The sequence below is a fragment of the Portunus trituberculatus genome, chromosome 1, assembly GCF_017591435.1.
Source record: "Portunus trituberculatus isolate SZX2019 chromosome 1, ASM1759143v1, whole genome shotgun sequence".
In the NCBI taxonomy this organism is placed as follows: Eukaryota; Metazoa; Arthropoda; class Malacostraca; order Decapoda; family Portunidae; genus Portunus; species Portunus trituberculatus.
This window is the reverse complement of record NC_059255.1, coordinates 3,657,647-3,675,247: the sequence shown is the minus strand read 5'-3', so window position 1 is coordinate 3,675,247 and position 17,601 is coordinate 3,657,647. Positions and strand designations below refer to the sequence as shown.

The 17,601-nt window shown below is 37.8% G+C and overlaps 2 protein-coding genes across 4 annotated transcripts in view; both read left to right on the top strand.

The window, feature by feature from the left end:
* The window catches only part of LOC123508382 (palmitoyltransferase ZDHHC20-B-like), a 32,343-nt gene extending 20,795 nt beyond the window's left edge, over window positions 1–11,548 (top strand). For all 3 annotated transcript variants that reach the window (XM_045262257.1, XM_045262201.1, XM_045262128.1), the window contains 2 exons: window positions 3,136–3,272; window positions 4,087–11,548. In XM_045262257.1, coding sequence (XP_045118192.1) covers window positions 3,136–3,272; window positions 4,087–4,133 — 184 coding nt within the window. In that variant the 3' untranslated portion in view covers window positions 4,134–11,548. The remainder of the gene's footprint in view (window positions 1–3,135; window positions 3,273–4,086) is intronic.
* Window positions 11,549–13,215: 1,667 nt separating this feature from the next.
* On the top strand, window positions 13,216–17,591 carry LOC123508573 (ragulator complex protein LAMTOR3-like). The gene is made up of 5 exons (XM_045262376.1): window positions 13,216–13,341; window positions 14,221–14,255; window positions 14,412–14,470; window positions 15,711–15,844; window positions 16,892–17,591. The coding sequence occupies exons 1-5, from the start codon at window positions 13,333–13,335 to the stop codon at window positions 17,024–17,026; spliced, it is 372 nt and encodes a 123-aa protein (XP_045118311.1). The 5' UTR covers window positions 13,216–13,332; the 3' UTR covers window positions 17,027–17,591.
* The last annotated feature ends 10 nt before the right edge of the window (window positions 17,592–17,601 follow it).

Genomic DNA, 17,601 nt, shown 5'->3' with positions numbered 1-17,601 from the left:
ATTTATTTATTTATTTATGTTTTTGTAATGGAGGTAAATTGTCGTAGTACCCTTGAAAATATATTACTCTGCCGTTTTCTTTTCCTTTCATATTTTTTTTAATTCTATATAAACACGATTACTTAATTTTCTCTGCTTTTATTTTTTATTCTTTGTTTTTGTAATGGAGGTAAATTTTCTTAGTACCCTTGAAAATACATCACGTTTTACCGTTTTATTTTTCCCGGTTTTCTCTTCCGTTTAAATTTTTTGCTCTGATCTAAATAAATGTGGATAAATATGGTACAATGATAATATTTACTTGCATTTCTTATTTTTCCCAGCCTTTTTTTTTCTATTTTGTAGTTTCGTAGCTCATTTTTCTCTTTTGTTGTCATAAGTCTTTATAAACACTAGAACAGTTTCTCGACCAAGGATTCACAAACTTTGAAGAATATCATTTTTATTTATTTTTATTTATTTATTGAATATCTGTGGATTCTTATAAAACTGATGTTATTTATTTATTTATTTATTTTCGTGGGTACTTCGAAGGCTCATTACAATTTTCATATATTTTTTTTTTTTTCCGTACAAGAAGGTAGAATATTGATGTAATTTATTTATTTTATTTTTTTTTTTTTATTACATCCATGAGTACTTTGAAAGCTGGTTGTATTATTTTCTATTTATATATTTCACATTTTATTTCCATGGGTACTTAGTAGAACGCTGATGTCAATTTTTGTTTTTCTTTTTTTTCCCTTGGCCAGCTTTTCCCTCGTACATGAAAAAAAGAAGACTAGATAAATTAACATTCCGAGGGTATTTAGAAGACTGATCAATTAATTTCCTCAGCGCCACCATTGTACATTAAGTCAGTCTGTCTCGAAATTAACTCTAAATTAACACGATTTGATGTCACATTACCTCTAAATTCAAACGATTTGATGTCACTATCTCTAAATTCACACGATTCGATGTCACTATCTCTAAATTCACACGATTGGATGTTGCTTTACCTCTAAATTAACACTGTATTCGATGTCACATTACCTCAAAATTAACACTGGATTTGATATCACATTACCTCTAAATTCAAACGATTTGATGTCACTATCTCTAAATTCACACGATTCGATGTCGCTTTACCTCAAAATACACACGATTTGATGTCACATTACCTCTAAATTAACACTGGATTCGATGTCACATTACCTTTAAATTAACACTGGATTCGATGTCACATTACCTCTAAATTAACACTGGATTCGATGTCACATTACCTTTAAATTAACACTGGATTTGATGTCACATTACCTCTAAATTAACACGATTCGATGTCACATTACCTCTAAATTAACACGATTCGATGTCACATTACCTTTAAATTAACACTGGATTTGATGTCACATTACCTCTAAATTAACACGATTCAATGTCACATTAACCTCTAAATTAACACTGGATTTGATGTCACATTACCTCTAAATTAACACGATTCGATGTCACATTACCTCAAAATTAACACAATTCGATGTCACATTACCTCTAAATTCACACTATTTGATGTCACATTACCTATAAATTCACACTATTCAATATCACATAAATACTCAATACAGACATAAATAGACAGACAAGCATACAGACAGACAGACAGACAGACAACACATGACATCGATGTCACATTACCTCTAAATTAACACGATTCGATGTCACAATACCATTAATTACTCTATTCGATGTCACATTAATGGGTGTCTAGGCAGATGGTCTTATTTCCCGGGGGGGGGGGAGGGTTACGAGCCACTTAAAGATCGAAAACTCGTCCCCTGGAACTATTTTGTTTATTTATTTATTTTTTTTTCTGTTGTCTTAAACTGTTCCATACCTTTCCTACCCTAACCTACACACACACACACACACACACACACACACACACACACACACACACACACACACACACACACACACACACACACACACCTTCCCTGCTGGCTCATAGTTAGAAGTTGCTTTGTAGTGCGTATGTGTGTGTGTGTGTGTGTGTGTGTGAGAGAGAGAGAGAGAGAGAGAGAGAGAGAGAGAGCATTTGTGTGGTTAAAGTGAAGTAGTGCAAGTTTTTTTCTTTTTTTTTGTTTTAAGTGATAAAATTATTATTGTTTTTATTTAATTATTTATTATGAAGTGTTGTGTATGTGGGGGAGAGAGAGAGAGAGAGAGAGAGAGAGAGAGAGAGAGATACTTTTACATCTCTTTAACAAACACACACACACACACACACACACACACACACACACACACACACACACACACACACACACACACACACACACACACACACACACACACACACACAGACCTGCATGCATCATAAGGACTCCCCTGTGCTTGGCTTAATAGCAGCAGCAGTAATAGTAGTAGTAGTAGTAGTAGTAGTAGTAGTAGTAGTTAAGTGTACTAATGCTACTAATAAACATATATATAACCTAAAATAATGATAGTAGTAATAAAAGTAATGTTGTGCAAGGATATAAAAATTGTAATAGTAGTAGTAGTAGTAGTTGTAGGAGTAGTAGTAGTAGTAGTAGTTAACACCTGTGCATCTTGCTAACGGTACAGGTGGCAGGTGAGAAAGAGGTAGGTACTAAGGTGCTGTTTTAACCTAACCTAACACACCCTAACCTGCCTTAACCTAACCATACCTAACCTAACCTAACCCAACCCATCCTAACCTAACCTAACCTAACCCAACCCATCCTAACCTAACCCAACCCAACCCAACCCAACCCAATGTAACCTAACCTAACCTAACCCAACCCAACCCAACCCAACCCAACCTAACCTAACCTAACCTAACCTAACCCAACCCAACCCAACCTAACCTAACCTAACCTAACCTAACAAGATAAATAGAAAAAGAGAAAGAAAAGAATAAAATTTAACCCAACCTAACATAACTTAACCTAACAAAAGAAAAACTAAAAAAAAACTAAAAAAAAAACCCTTAACCTAACCTAACAAAAAAAGAAAATGAGAAAAAACTAACCAAACCTTTAACTAACCTAATCTAATCCCAAAAAATTGAAAAAGAAAGAAAAGAATCAAATTTAACCTAACTTAACCTAACCTAACATTACCTTAATCCGACAGCCTGGGTGATGGCGTGACGTATCCCCAGCGCTGCATCGATGAGGATCAGGACGGCTTGCTGGGACCCCGACACCGCTGGGCTGATGATGACGACAATGAGATGGCTTACACTGGCTACAACAATCACCACGCGCAGAGTAAGTGTGTGTGGAGGGTGGGAGTGGGGGTGGAGGGTTTTGTGTGTGTGTGTGTGTGTGTTCAAGATAAGATAACATTACATAATTGAATAAGTCAAATAAAAAGAAGAAATAACACATAAAACCAAGAACACATTTTAATTTTCTGCAACCTAACATATTTACAACTCTCATATAATATCACCTAACTTATTCACAACTACTGCTTTATTTTGCTAATTTTTACATCTTTTTACATCTTTCCTTATAGTGATGAGGTTAGGACGGTGCCTTGCAGAGGACTTTGGCATATGGGGAACTGTTACCCTGAATAGATTTTTCATTTTATTTATTTTTTTATGCAGGAGGGAAGCCAGTTAACGGCAACGAAATATATATAAAAAAAAAGCCCATTTGATTGTTAGTTCCCTACAAGAAAAGTAAAAAGAGTGAGTCAAAATTAAGGAACAAATGCCCTTCCTATTCTCAAACCGTGGCCAAATTTTGTACCCATGCAGTTGAGTACCCTTCCTATTCTTAGATTGTGGCCAAATTTTGTACATGCACTTTTTAATACCTTGTGGCCTTCAAAACGTGCACATCCCACTATACAACTGCTACTTATTGTAACCTAATATATTCACAACTTTACTGTAACACAACCATCATTGAACCTAACTTACCATCACCTAACCTAACATTCCCTGGTCTGGTTCGGTGTTGGCTGGGAAACCTTGTCTTTGTAATGGTGCTTCCCTGACCATCTTTATTGTTGTTCTTCACTGATGCATTTTCAATTTTTCTAGAGTTCTCCTTTGCATTTCTCCCCCTACAGGTTTGGAGGAGGTGGTGGTGCAGTCCAACCATACCAACCCTGTGTAAGTGAAGCTGCCACACACCACTACACACCATCACACACCACCACACACCACCAAACCCGCAGGAACTAAGGTCAAGCCAGTATGTATTCATGGTTTCCACTAATCTCCACACTGAGCCTCATTGACCTTGCCTTGGGGGTGGAAACACTGAAAAGGCCCTGAAATGCAAGATGAGCTGAACAGGTACAGGAAGTCATTAGCTTAACATATGACTGGCTCTGTATGACTGGAATTATAATGGCTGTGTTCTATCAGGTAGGAGATTAATGTGTCCACTGTGGCAACTCAAGATCTCATTTAGTTTTTGTATTTCCTGGTGGAGACAAGCTTGGTTTATCAAAGAGGTAACACCAACTCCTCTCCTTGGCTGTTGGGTCTCTAGGGAACAGCTGTCTGAAATAACACTAAAGTCTGTCTGGATGGGTGAAATATGCTGAACTCTGCAGTTGGAACTTTCAAAGGAACCCCTGGCATTGCTTCCATGCAGAATATGAACAGCAAGCTACAAGAACAATACCAAGATTTTACCTTCAACATCTAAAATGACAACAAAACTTTACCAGAACTGCAGAATTATGAACAGCAAGCCACAAGAACAGTAGCAAGATTTTACCTTTTTGAATAGCTAATCCTTACACCAAGAACCTTCAACATTAGGAGAGGAAACAATGCTCAAAAAATTATAAGACTTTACCAGAACTGTAGAATTATGAAGAGCAAGCCACAAGAACAATAGCAAGATTTTCCCTTAAACACCCAAGACCCATCATCAAGAACCTTCAGCATCGGGAGAGAGAAAACTACTCAAAAACAGCATTAAGACTTACCAGAACCACAGAATTATGAACAACAAGGCACAAGAAGAATAACAAAACTTTCCCTTCAACACCTGACACCTTCATCAAGAACCTTCAACATTTGGAAAGGAAACAGTGCTCTCCAAAATGACATCAACTGGAACCACAGGATTATGAACAGCAGGTCTCAAGAACAATACTAAAACTTTTTAAATACCAAAGCCTTCATCAGGAACTTTTAACAGCAGAAAGAACAAGAACAACAAGTCTTTCTCCACACTGTTCAAGGGCTTACAAGAACTACAGGATGAACAGCAAAGCACAAGAACAATACATGAACTTTCTCTTCATCACCTAAACCCTTAAAACAACAACAATAGGAGAGAAAACAAAGATCTCAATTACTAATTTTACTCCTTCTCCTTGTCCTCCTTCTCTTTCTCTTTCTTCTCCTTTTCCTTCTCCTTTTCCTTCTCTTCTTCTTCTCCTTCTCCTTCTCCTTCTCCTTCTCCTTCTCCTTCTCCTCCTCCTCCTCCTCCTCCTCCTCCTCCTTCTCCTTCTCCTTCTCCTACTACTACTACTACTACTACTACTACTATCCTCCATCTCTGTCAAAACACAAGATCTCACAGAATTCTCAAGTATACACAACTGGCTTTTAATGACCATGTAACCCAATGTACTTGCAACAGGAGGTGGTATGAACTCACAGCACAGGCAAGCTTTTATGGCATTCAGTTGGCATTACATTCACACACTGGGCTGACACAATGCACTGCTGGCTTGTGTGGAGTGATAGAGCTTGATGTGTTAGCTTGTGTTGTGGAGTATATGTGTGTGTGTGTGATTGTTGAGGGTGTTAGTGGACAGGAAAGTGCTGTGGTATTGTGGGTGACTGAGGAGGTGGACAGAAGTACAGTGTTGCTTCTAAGAGTTATAATGATGGAATTTGAGAGATGGAAAGGTGGATAGAAGTGGAAATACTGACATGAATGTATAGTAAGAGGAAAAAAACTAGGAAATTCATGTCAGATGATAGAAAAAGGATAAAATTCACATTTAATTATAGAAAAGTGTAACTCGGAGAAAAAAAATAGAAAAGAAAGCATCAAATTTGTGTATATAATTACTGAATCAACAAGGAAAGAAAAGAATAGAAAGAAAACAGCTTACAGTCAACATGTTTAGCTGTAGCGAGTGTAAATACTAAGGTGAGGCCAGCACAGTGTTGCCAAGTGTTCTGCAGTGTTGCCAGCTGAACAGATTGAAGGAACACCCCACATCATCATCTCAATGTGATAATGACACTGACGAAACTGAGAAATAGTGATGATGATGGCACTGGTCGTGGAAAAATGAAGAAAAAAAAAAAAGGCACGATTCCACATTTTATAGCATCATTTTACAGTTTTTTCTTTGTGTGTGTGCGTGTGTGTGTGTGTTTTTAATGGCTGATGCGACGCTCTGCCTACAAATCAAACCTAGCCCATTGTAAGCTCAGACAGAGACAGTGTACTTACAAAAGCGAGGCAGAGCGTTCCCCCAGCACTGGAAGCATCTCAAGTTAATCTGTAAGGCATCTTTAAGTCTCATTCTTTGTATGCAACACCCAAGAACACCCACCAGAATGACACCTCCTGCTATACCCATGAGGATTTGAATGTACACTCTCAAAGGCTCTCAGAATGAATGTCCTTGTGATAAATATTGAAGGAGAGTTCCTCGTAGGGCTTGAGAAATTGTCCTCTATTGAAAGCTATGAGGATTTGAATGTACACTCTCAAAGGCTCTCAGAATGAATGTCCTTGTGATAAATATTGAGGGAGAGTTCCATGTAGGGCTTGAGAAATTGTCCTCTATTGAAAGCTATGAGGATTTGAATGTACACTCTCAAAGGCTCTCAGAATGAATGTCCTTGTGAGAACTATGATGGTTCTTTGTAGGGCTCAACAAGTGGTCCTCTATTTAAAGGTAAATTGAACAGTGTACTACAAAGAGCCCCCTGCAATGATGCCTCTTGTTATATCTGAGAATTTGAATGTTACACTCTCAAAGGCTCTCAGAATGAATGTCTTTGTGATAACTATGAGGGTTCTCTTTTAAGGGCTCAAGAAATTATCCTCTATTAAAAGCTGTGAGGAATTAAACACTACACTCCCAAGAGCTCATGAAATTCCCCTATTTTTTAACCATGATGATTTGACCACTACAACCAAAGCCTCCCAGAGTGAATGATAACTATGATCGTTCTTTGTAGGGCTTGAGAAATGACCCTCTATTAAAATTACTCCCAAGAGCTCAAGAAATTACCCTCCCTTGTTTTAACCATGATGATTTGAACACTACACTACCAAAGCCTCCCAGAGGGAAGGATAACTATGAGGTTTCTTTGTAGGGCTCAAGAAATGACTATCTATTAAAAGGTGTGAAGTTTTTTTTTTTAACACTACACTACAAGGAGCCCCCAGAATGATGCCTCATGTTGTATTATGAGAATTTGAATGTTGCACTCTCAAAGGCTCTCAGAATGAATACCCTTGTGAAAGCTATGATGGTTCTCTTTGTAAGGCTCGAGAAATGACCCTCTAATAAAAGCTATGAGGGATTTTTTTAACACTACACTCCCAAGAACTCAAGAAATTACCCTCCATTTTTATAACCAAGGCTTTGAATGCTACACTCCCAATGGCTCCCAGAATGAATGGCCCTTGTGATAACTATGATGGTTCTTTTTAGGGGTCGAGAAATGTGTAATGACTCTCACAAGCTATGAGGATTTGAACACTTCACTCCCAAAGGCTCCCAGAGTGTTCCCCTTGTGATAGCTGTGAGGAATGGCAGTGGTGGTGCGGTGAAGGTTTAAAGTGTGCTAGGATAGGTTGAGAAGCTACGATGAGGTTTTATTAGTATGTTTATTCTTTTTTTTATATAAAGGAGGAGCTGTGAGGAATGGTGGTGGTGGTGCAGTGAAGGTTTAAAATGTGTTAGGTTATGTTGAGAAGATATGGTAAGATTTTATAGTTTGTTTTTTCTTTTTTTTATGTAAGAGACTATTAGAGGAGCTGTGAGGAATGGCAGTGATGGTGCAGTGAAGGTTTAAAGTGTGTTAGATTAGGTTGACAAGGTACGGTGAGATTTTATAGTTTTTTTTTTTTTTTTTATTTAAGAGACTAAGTGGTAGAGGAGCTATGAGGAATGGCAGTGGTAGTAGAGTGAATGATTGAAGTGTGTTAAGGTAGGTTGACAGTTTGCAATGAGGATTTTTAGTTTGTTTTTCTTTTTTATGTAAGAGACTAAGAGGGAAGCTGTGAGGAATGGTGGTGGTGGTGGAGTGAAGGTTGAAGATGTGTTAGGTTAGTTTGAAAAGTTATAGTGAGTTTTAGTTTGTCTTTTTTTTTTTATGTAAGAGACTAAGAGGAAAGCTGTGAGGAATGGTGGTGGTGGTGGTGGTGGTGGAGTGAAGGTTGAAGATGTGTTAGGTTAGTTTGAGAAGTTATAGTGAGTTTTAGTTTGTCTTTTTTTTTTTTTTTTATGTAAGAGACTAAGAGGAAAGCTGTGAGGAATGGTGGTGGTGGTGGAGTGGAAGTTTAAAGTGTGTTAGGTTAGTTTGAGAAGATACAGTGAGCTTAGTTTGTTTGTCTTCTTTTTGTATGTAAGAAGGGATAACTGACTAAGAGCAACAGAAACTAACAAAAACGACCCACAATGAGGCATAGTTTGATATTTTTATAAGTTAGGTTAGGTTGAGGTTGGACCAGCAAAGTTTGAATATCCTTTCCAAATATTTAAGTTAGATTGTTATGAGAAGGTACAAGTGAGGTTTGAAATATTCTTCCTCATAATTTAAGCTTGGTTGAATTTTTTAACTCCAGTACTGGGACACTTTTTTTAACTTTGAGATTTGTGTATGATTAAACTATTTTATTAACATTAGGAAGGGTCTGTGGAGGTCAGAAGGTTAATGGCCAGAGACTTCACTATTTTAATCCCCTGTCTAAGTTTCTAAAGCTTTATAAAATCATCAAATAGTAACCAGGATGAATATGGAAACACATCCTGGTACTGAAGGGGTTAAGAGAGAGAAGCAAGGTTTGAATATGCAACCCAACCTTCCCTTCCCTTCCCTTCCCAAGCATCCCTAACGTAACCTAACCTAACCTAACCATACTTGACCTTAACAAACCCAAAGCCAGCTCAAGCCAGTTTATGAGTGGTCTTCTAGAATTATCACCCTTATATGCCCTGTTCCTAAAGACTAAAATTCAATGTGATTATAACTGGCATGGGTGTTGCTTTAATTAGTGTATACTGGAGAGAGAGAGAGAGAGAGAGAGAGAAAGAGAATAATGCATGTGTGTGTGTGTGTGTGTGTGTGTGTGTGTATGTGTGTGTGTTGGTTACTGTACAGGACTGCTGTGATAAGAGTTTGACATTATCTTTTCTGTGTGTGTGTGTGTGTGTGTGTGTGTTTCTTATCATCACAAGGCCGTAAGGAATCGATAGTTTTAGTTTTGTAGTGCTCTGATATGTCCTGGGATAGAGACAGAGAGAGAGAGAGTTAGATTTATAGTGTTATTTTATCATAGAGTAGACAGGCTAACCAAGAGAGACAGAGATAGAGATAGAGAAATGCTCCACTAATACAACCCACCTAAACCATTTTCTCGTATCAACAAATTCCTAAGCCCTTTTTTGTAATCTCTAAGCCTCATATGAATTAACTCTTAATTCTTTTCCTTGCGTGTCTACAGATTTCCTCTTAGTCTGTCAGTGAAGGGAAGAGTATGTCAGTCAGTCAGTGAGGAGATGCACTAATACTATATCCAGTCAGTCAGTCAGTGTTCCTCTCCTCTTAGTCAGCCAGTAAGTCAGTCAGTTAAGAGATGACAGCTTCCTAACATTCTCCATCAATCAGTCAGTTAGTCAGTCAGTCAGTCCATCATTGATCCTCTTTGCTACTACCATATGACCTCTCACAGTCAGTCAAGTAAGAGGCAACACCTTCCTAACACTCCCAATCAATCCGTCTATTAATTCCATTGCTGCCACCATATGTGTCCTCCCGCAGTCAAATAAAGGGGACACAACTTAACATATTCTCAGTCAGTCACTCTTGTTGGCTTCTCAATATTCCAACACTACTGATTTGAAGTGTACTTAAACCTGAATCTTATATGTCCCAAATACCACTGTGACCTTGGTAAACCTTGCATCTTGTTGGGTCAGTGGGTGGTGGGAGTGTGTGGTGATTAGTGTGGTGCTGTGAATTGGTTGGGAAAGAAGGGGAAAAGATGCAGGAAAGATAAGTTTGGATTGGTGTTTGTGGTGGAAAGATGAAAGTATTTGTGAAGAGGAGAAATGTTTGGTTTGGTGATAGTGGTGGTGTAGTGGATAAGGTGGTGAACGTGGGATCAAGCAGACGTCCATGCATAGGTTTGAATCCCACCACGTGCCACATGTCTTGAAACTTTGTCATTTGTCGAGTGGTTTAAAATTAGCTACACGTCACCGTGATAGCCAAGTTGTAGGTGGAGATGTAATTGCCTTACACCAAAGATGCACTTGGGTGGTGATATGGGCCCTAATATACCCACCACTATAAATAGAATCGTGTGCTACTAATAGGTGGAAGCTGGACACCACTTCCCATACTCTTTTAAGTAGACCTACAAGTGCTATAGGCCAGGACATAAAAATAGAATAAAAAAATGGTGAAGTAAGATGATTTAAAAAGTATGTTTCTTTTTATAACTAGTTGTGTGTTTTGAGAGAGAGAGAGAGAGAGAGAGAGAGAGAGAAGTTTAAGGTTCCTGGTAGTGGTGGTGGTGGAATATTCTCAGTTTAAATAACGTGTTTGCTTTTTCATTTTGTAACTGTATAGTGTGTGTGTGTGTGTGTGTGTGTGTGTGTGTGTGTGTGTGTGTGTGTGATTACAGTGTCTTTCATTTTTACAAACTATATGTTACGACTAAAGGAAAAAAACGTATTCACCAATTAGTCACCAGTCAGCACATCACCACTAATACAAGAAGAGGAAGCAACAAGCACAAGTCACTGTTGATATGTTTAGATCACCTTACAGTACATCCTGATCACCACCACCACCACCACCACCACTTCATCTTAACCTAACCTTACTTAACCACCACCACCACTACCACCACTACCACTACCATTATTTTTTCTTTTACTTAAACCAACATGACAAAGAAACTAATACCCACAATCCTACTTAACCCAACCCAACCCAACCTAACCCAGCCTAACCTAAACTAGTACCCACAATTCACCACCACCACCACTGCTAATTATGTGGGTGTAGCCGAGAGAGAGAGAGAGAGAGAGAGAGAGAGAGAGAGAAGTGGTGCAATATGGCCACTTTTAATCCTCTCCAGTGCTTTATTTCACAAGTCATGCGTTTGTTTATATCCCCTCGCTGTGTTTTTCCTTCACCGTGTCTGTCTGTCTGTAAGTAAAGAAAAATCATTCGCTTGACGTGTGTTTGTGTTCTGTTTTGTGTTTTCATTTCTCTGATTTATTTTGTCTCATTATAATTGTTGGCTTTCTGAACAGTACTTCTTTTGTGACTTTTTCAGATAATATACAAATATACAATGTTCCTTTGCTTGTTATTTGGAACCTCATTGGTGGAGGGGAGTTAATGCGGTTAGGTTAGGTTAAGAGTGTGTGTGGAAATGTAATGGTTAAGTTAGGTTAAGTGTGTAGGAATGTAATAGTTAGGTTAAGAGTGTGTCGGAATGTAATGGTTAGGTTAGGTTAAGAGTGTGTGGAAATGTAATGGTTAGATTAGGTTAAGAGTGTGTGGGAATGTAGTGGTTAGGTTAGGTTAAGAATGTGTTGGAATGTAATGGTTAGGTTAGGTTAAGAGTGTGTGTGGGAATGTAATGGTTAGGTTAGGTTAAGTTTTAGTGTGTGTTTTAAACCCTTCAGTACTGAGATATATTTTTACCATGAGTTTGGGTGCAATTAGATGATTTTATTGACATTAAGAAGTGTCTACGAAGGTCAGAAGATTAATGGTTAGGGGTGTGTTTGAATGGGAATATAATGGTTAGGTTAAGTTAGATTATTTTTGTGTGTTTTAACCCCTTCAGTACTCAGATATATTTTTACCATGAGTTTTGGGTGCAATTAGATGATTTTATTGACATTAGGAAGTGTCTATAAAGGTCAGAAGATTAATGGCCACAGTCTTCACTATTTCAATCCCCACATAAGTTTCTAAAGCTGTATAAAATCACCAAATAGTCACCAGAATGAATATGGAAATGGGTCATGGTACTGAAGGGGTTAATAGGGCGTTAGGTCAAGTTTGGTGTAGTGTGTAGTGTGTTTGTATGTGTATAGAGTGATTAGGTTAGGTTGGGTTACGTTTGTGTGTATTTCAATTAGGTCAAAGTTAGTTTATGTCAGACCATTTGTGTGTATTAGTTTCTTTTTATATGTTAGTAGGTCAGAAAGTTGGGTTAAGTGAGATTTGGTATATTGTTAAGGATTGGTAAGGTTGAATGCTTTTAAAATGGATAAGGATTGTTTGTTATATTGTTTGCTGGTTTGGGTGTAGCAAGGCTGGGTTAGTTTAGAAATATAGTTTAAGTTAGCTTAGGTTTGTAGTTTAAAAGTAACATAGTCATTTTCACCACTTAAGTAACCTTCAATATAAGTTATTAGTAGATGATCTGTGTATCAGAGAGAGAGAGAGAGAGAGAGAAGCATGAGGGGAGGGAAAGATGAAGACGTCAGAAGCAGCCTGTGCCATTGACAGCCGCCATGAAAAATGATAACACCTGACAATTGTATTAGTGACATGTTAAGTTAACGTGCTTCGTCAGGTGGGTAGGAAACAGAGTGAACGGAAAGGGTTAGGTTTGATTAAGATAAGTTAAATTCTCATTATTGGTCCTTCATTGTGTAGATTATAATTAAAAACACTATTTGCTGATAAATTAAGCCGTAACTAGCAGGCAAATATTTAAGCAAAACTTGAATAATTGACATAAGTTATAGGGTGGAGGTTTAGATCATTATAAACTTTCCTCTTCTCTCTCTTTATCTAGGTATTGAATCCTTAAAGTCATCCTAGTTATGTGATAAGATTAATATAAATGACTTAAATATACAGTTTATTTCACACATTTATACTACTTCTACCACATTTTTCGAACTTATTTGCCATGATTTATCTTTATTATAATTTTAAACAACATTTTCTAACATTTAAACAACAAATAACTCGCTAATTCAAATACGCAAAAAGAAAAAAATCTACTGAGACACAGGAAGAGGAGGAGGAGGAAGCACGTGACACGATCAGCTGACTCTACCAAAATATTACGACATTTTCTTCATTTCCTCCTCTCCGTCGCTGTCCTTCCCTCCACCATGGCTGAGGTGAGGAGAAGAATACCTTAGCTCTTTATTCACCACAAACTCACCATTAATTAACGTGATATAAGGCCGAGGAAGCGAAAATAGAGGGTTGTTTATGCCTGGTGTAAGGGAGGTGGGCGTTTCATGGAAATATTTTAGTTTGGTTTGACTTATTTTGGTGATTTTCGTGGTTGTTTTGTAAGTGTGGTGGTGTGGGTGTTGAGGAGAAGTGGTGTGGGGTTCAGGTGTTAAGTGTGGTACGTTAGGAGTGTATAGTAGTTGTAGTAAAGCAATAGTAGTGGTAATAGTAGTAGTAGTAATAATAGAAGTAGTAATAGCATTAGTAGCATTAGTAATAGTGGTGGTAGTAGTAGTAGTAGTAGCAGCAGCAGCAGTAATAATAATAGTTGTAGTAGGAGTAATAGTAGTAGTAATAGTGGTGGTGGTAATAGTAATAGTAGTAGTAGTAGTAGTAATAGCAATAGTAGTTGTAGTAGTAGTAGCAGTAATAATAGTAGCTAGTAGTAGTAGTAGTAGTGGTATGTTTGCTTTAATATGTCAATAATTTACGTTAGGTTTAGACAAATTCACATCACTTAATTGCTAATCTCTTCAGAAACAGACAATCACTCAAAATTGTTAGATAAGGATAAATTGTTAGGTTAGGTTAGAATTAAGTTAGGTATGATTAGATTAACATATAGAGACCTTAAGAAAACTATGCCTGTCTGTCTGTATGTCTGTGGTTAATTTGTAGCGTCATCTATGTCTGTCTATCTGTATGTCTGTCTGTTTGTATGAGTAAATGTTTCTATCTTTATCATCTATTATTATTTTTATCTATTTAGTTTTTCATTATTCTTTCTTTATTATCCATTATTATCCATTATCTCTTTACAGGAAATGAGGCGAAACTTAATGGAACTGATGAAGAGGTAAGAATGATTAAAAAAAAAGCAGCAATGATGAACAACAATAACAGTAACAATAATAATAGTAATAATGGTAATAGTAATAATAATAATGACAATGATAAGTTCGGTTAGATTAAGCTAAGCCTCAGTAACACCACAATCCCATTTTCTTTGCAGTACCGATGACGTGCTAGGAATTATTGTCACAGATCGCGACGGTGTGCCCATATTGAAAGGTAAGACAGAGAGAGAGAGAGAGAGAGAGAGAGAGAGATATGTAGAGAAAAAGTGTGTTTGTATGAGGAAAGAAGAAAAAGAAGGGATGGAGAGAGAGAGAGAGAGATATGTAGAGAAAAAGTGTGTGTGTGAGGAAAGAAGGAAAAGAAGGGATGGAGAGAGAGAGAGAGAGAGAGAGAGAGAGAGAGAGAGAGAGAGAGAGAGAGAGAGGAATGGGATAAATATGAAGAGAAAAGTGTGTGTGTGTGTGTGTGTGTGTTTCAGTGTTTGATCTGCTGCAGTCTCTGACGAGACAGCCAGACGTTACCCTACGGAACGAGCTCAGAGCTCATTATTTCCGATCTTCGGATAGGCCTGAGACCAGGCACACACCACACATCGGGACAACAAGGTCACAACTCCTCGATTTACATCCCGTACCTACTCACTGCTAGGTGAACAGTGAATAGTGAACAGGGGCTACACGTCAAAGGAGACACGCCCAAATATCTCCACCCGGCCAGGGAATCGAACCCCGGTCATCTGGCTCGTGAAGCCAGTGCTCTAACCACTGAGCTACCGGACCGTGTGTGTGTGTGTGTGTGTGTGTGTAATTCACCTTGGTCGCCTGCTGGTCAGCCAGCCAGTCTTCCCCATTACAGAGTGAGCTCAGAGCTCATAGACCGATCTTCGGGTAGGACTGAGACCACAACACACTCCACACACCAGGAAAGCGAGGCCACAACCCCTCCAGTTACATCCTGTACCTATTTACTGCTAGGTGAACACACCCCACACATTAAGAGACTTGCCCATTTGCCTCGCCACCTCCGGGGCAAATGGGCAAGCATCTTAATGTGTGGCCCCTGTTCACCTAGCAATAAATAGGTGTGTGTGTGTGTGTGTGTGTGTGTGTGTGTGTGTGTGTGTGTGTGTGTTCCAACTAAATCTAGCCTAACCTATCCTGACCTGGCCTAACTCAACCTAACATAACCTGTCTAGAACTATTTTAAACTTACCCTATCTAACTTGACCTAAGATAACCTAACGTAACCTAATCTAACCTAACTTGACCTGACCTTACCAAACCTAACCTATCCTATCCTGACCTAACTTAACCTAACATAACCTGTCTAGAACTATTTTAAACTTACCCTATCTAACTTGACCTAACCTAACATAACCTAATCTAACCTAACTTAACCTGACTTTACCAAACCTAACCTAACCTAACCTAACTTAACCTGTCCTAACCCACAGTGGCGGAGGAGGAGGCGCCAGAGCTGGGACTGAGACCAACCTTCATCTCTACCTTCAATATTGCCACAGACCAGGCTGGCAAACTAGGGATGGGCAGGAATAACAGGATGGTGTGTGTGTACGGGAGATATCAGGTGAGTGGTGGTAGTAGTAGTAGTAGTAGTAGTAGTAGAGGGTGTTAGAGAAAGATTTGAAGTTATATACAGGTTTTTAAGGGTGTTTTTATGGTTCTAGTGGCAGATTTACAAGATTTCATTATTAACAGGAGAAACAGTAAGTGACAGGGATTTTTAAAGGTAGTAGTAATAGTAGTAGTAGTAGTAGTAGTAGTAGTAGTAGTGGGTGATTGAGAAAGATTTGAAGTGATATACAGGTTTATAAGGGTGTTTTATGGTTCTAGTGGCAGATTTACAAGATTTCATTATTAACAGGAGAAACAGTAAGTGACAGGGATTTTTAAAGGTAGTAGTAGTAGTAGTAGTAGTAGTAGTAGTAGTAGTAGGCAGTGATAGAGAAAGATTTAAAGTGATATGCAGGTTTTTAAGGGTGTTTTTATGGTTCTAGTGGCAGATTTACAAGATTTTATTATTAACAGGACAAATAATAATTGACAGGAAATTTTTAAGAGTATTTTTATAGTTCTAGTGGTAGATTAAATAGAATTATGAGTTATTAACAGGAAAAACACTGGAAACCTTGCTAGTTACCTCTGTGGCTTAGGAAAACTTGTGGTGAGAGAGTAGTAGTAATAGTAGTAGTAGTAGTGGTAGTAGTAGTGATATTAATAATGTTTGTGATAATGATGATAATGATAATAGTACTGGTAGTTTATTTGTTTGTTAATGTGTTCTTTCTATCTTCCTCCACCTCCTCCTCCTCCTCCTTCTTCACTTTGTCTTCTTCCTTCTCCTCTTCATTCAATTGTTTTCTCTTTTTCTTTTATCCTCCACCTCCTCCTCCTTCTTCTTCTTCTTCTTCTTCTTCTTCTTCTTCTTCTTCTTCTTCTTCTTCTTCTTCTTCTTCTTCTTCTTCTTCTTCTTCTTCTTCTTCTTCTTCTTCTTCCTCCTCCTCCTCCTCCTCCTCCTCCTCCTCCTCCTCCTCCTCCTCCTCCTCCTCCTCCTCCTCCTCCTCCTCCTCCTCCTCCTCCTCCTCCTCCTCTCCCCCCCACCCCTTTCTGACAGGTGGTTCACTTCAACCACCTGCCCATGGTGGTGACAGTCATCGCCAGCAGTGTTGCCAATACGGGGCAACTGCTGGCGCTTGACTCCCAGATGGCACCACTGCTCGCCAGCCTCACCAATGTTGTAGATGTGTAAATGTGTGTGTGTGTGTGTGTGTGTGTGTGTGTGTGTGTGATTTTTCTATTTTCTTTTCATTTTGTGTTTTTTTTCCTTGTTTGCATTTGTTTTTATTTTAATTGAGTTTTTTTCTATTTTTTTGTATTTTAATTTTTTTTTTCATTTTTTTTGTGATTTTTTTCATTTTTCTTACTTTTTTAGTTTTTTTCCTTAACAATTTTGTCATTTTTTTTTTATATTTTTTTTTGTTAAATTTTCATGTTCATATTGTTCATGACAAGAGCGGCAGGATGAGTGACGAGTGGGAGGGATCAGTGTGATAAATATTATGTTGACTGGATGTGGTATTACTCTTATTAAGTCCACTACCACACTCCAATTTATTATTATTATTATTATTATTATTATTATTATTATTATTATTATTATTATTGTACAGAGGTGGAAACAAAATGGATAAATTATTGTTAGTGTATTTTTTAATTTGATGACAATAATTCTGAGTGGTCATTTCTAAGCATATATTCTTTTATACCATAATAAAAAAAAAACATAAATAAATAAAAATATAAAATGAAATATAGAAATGTTCT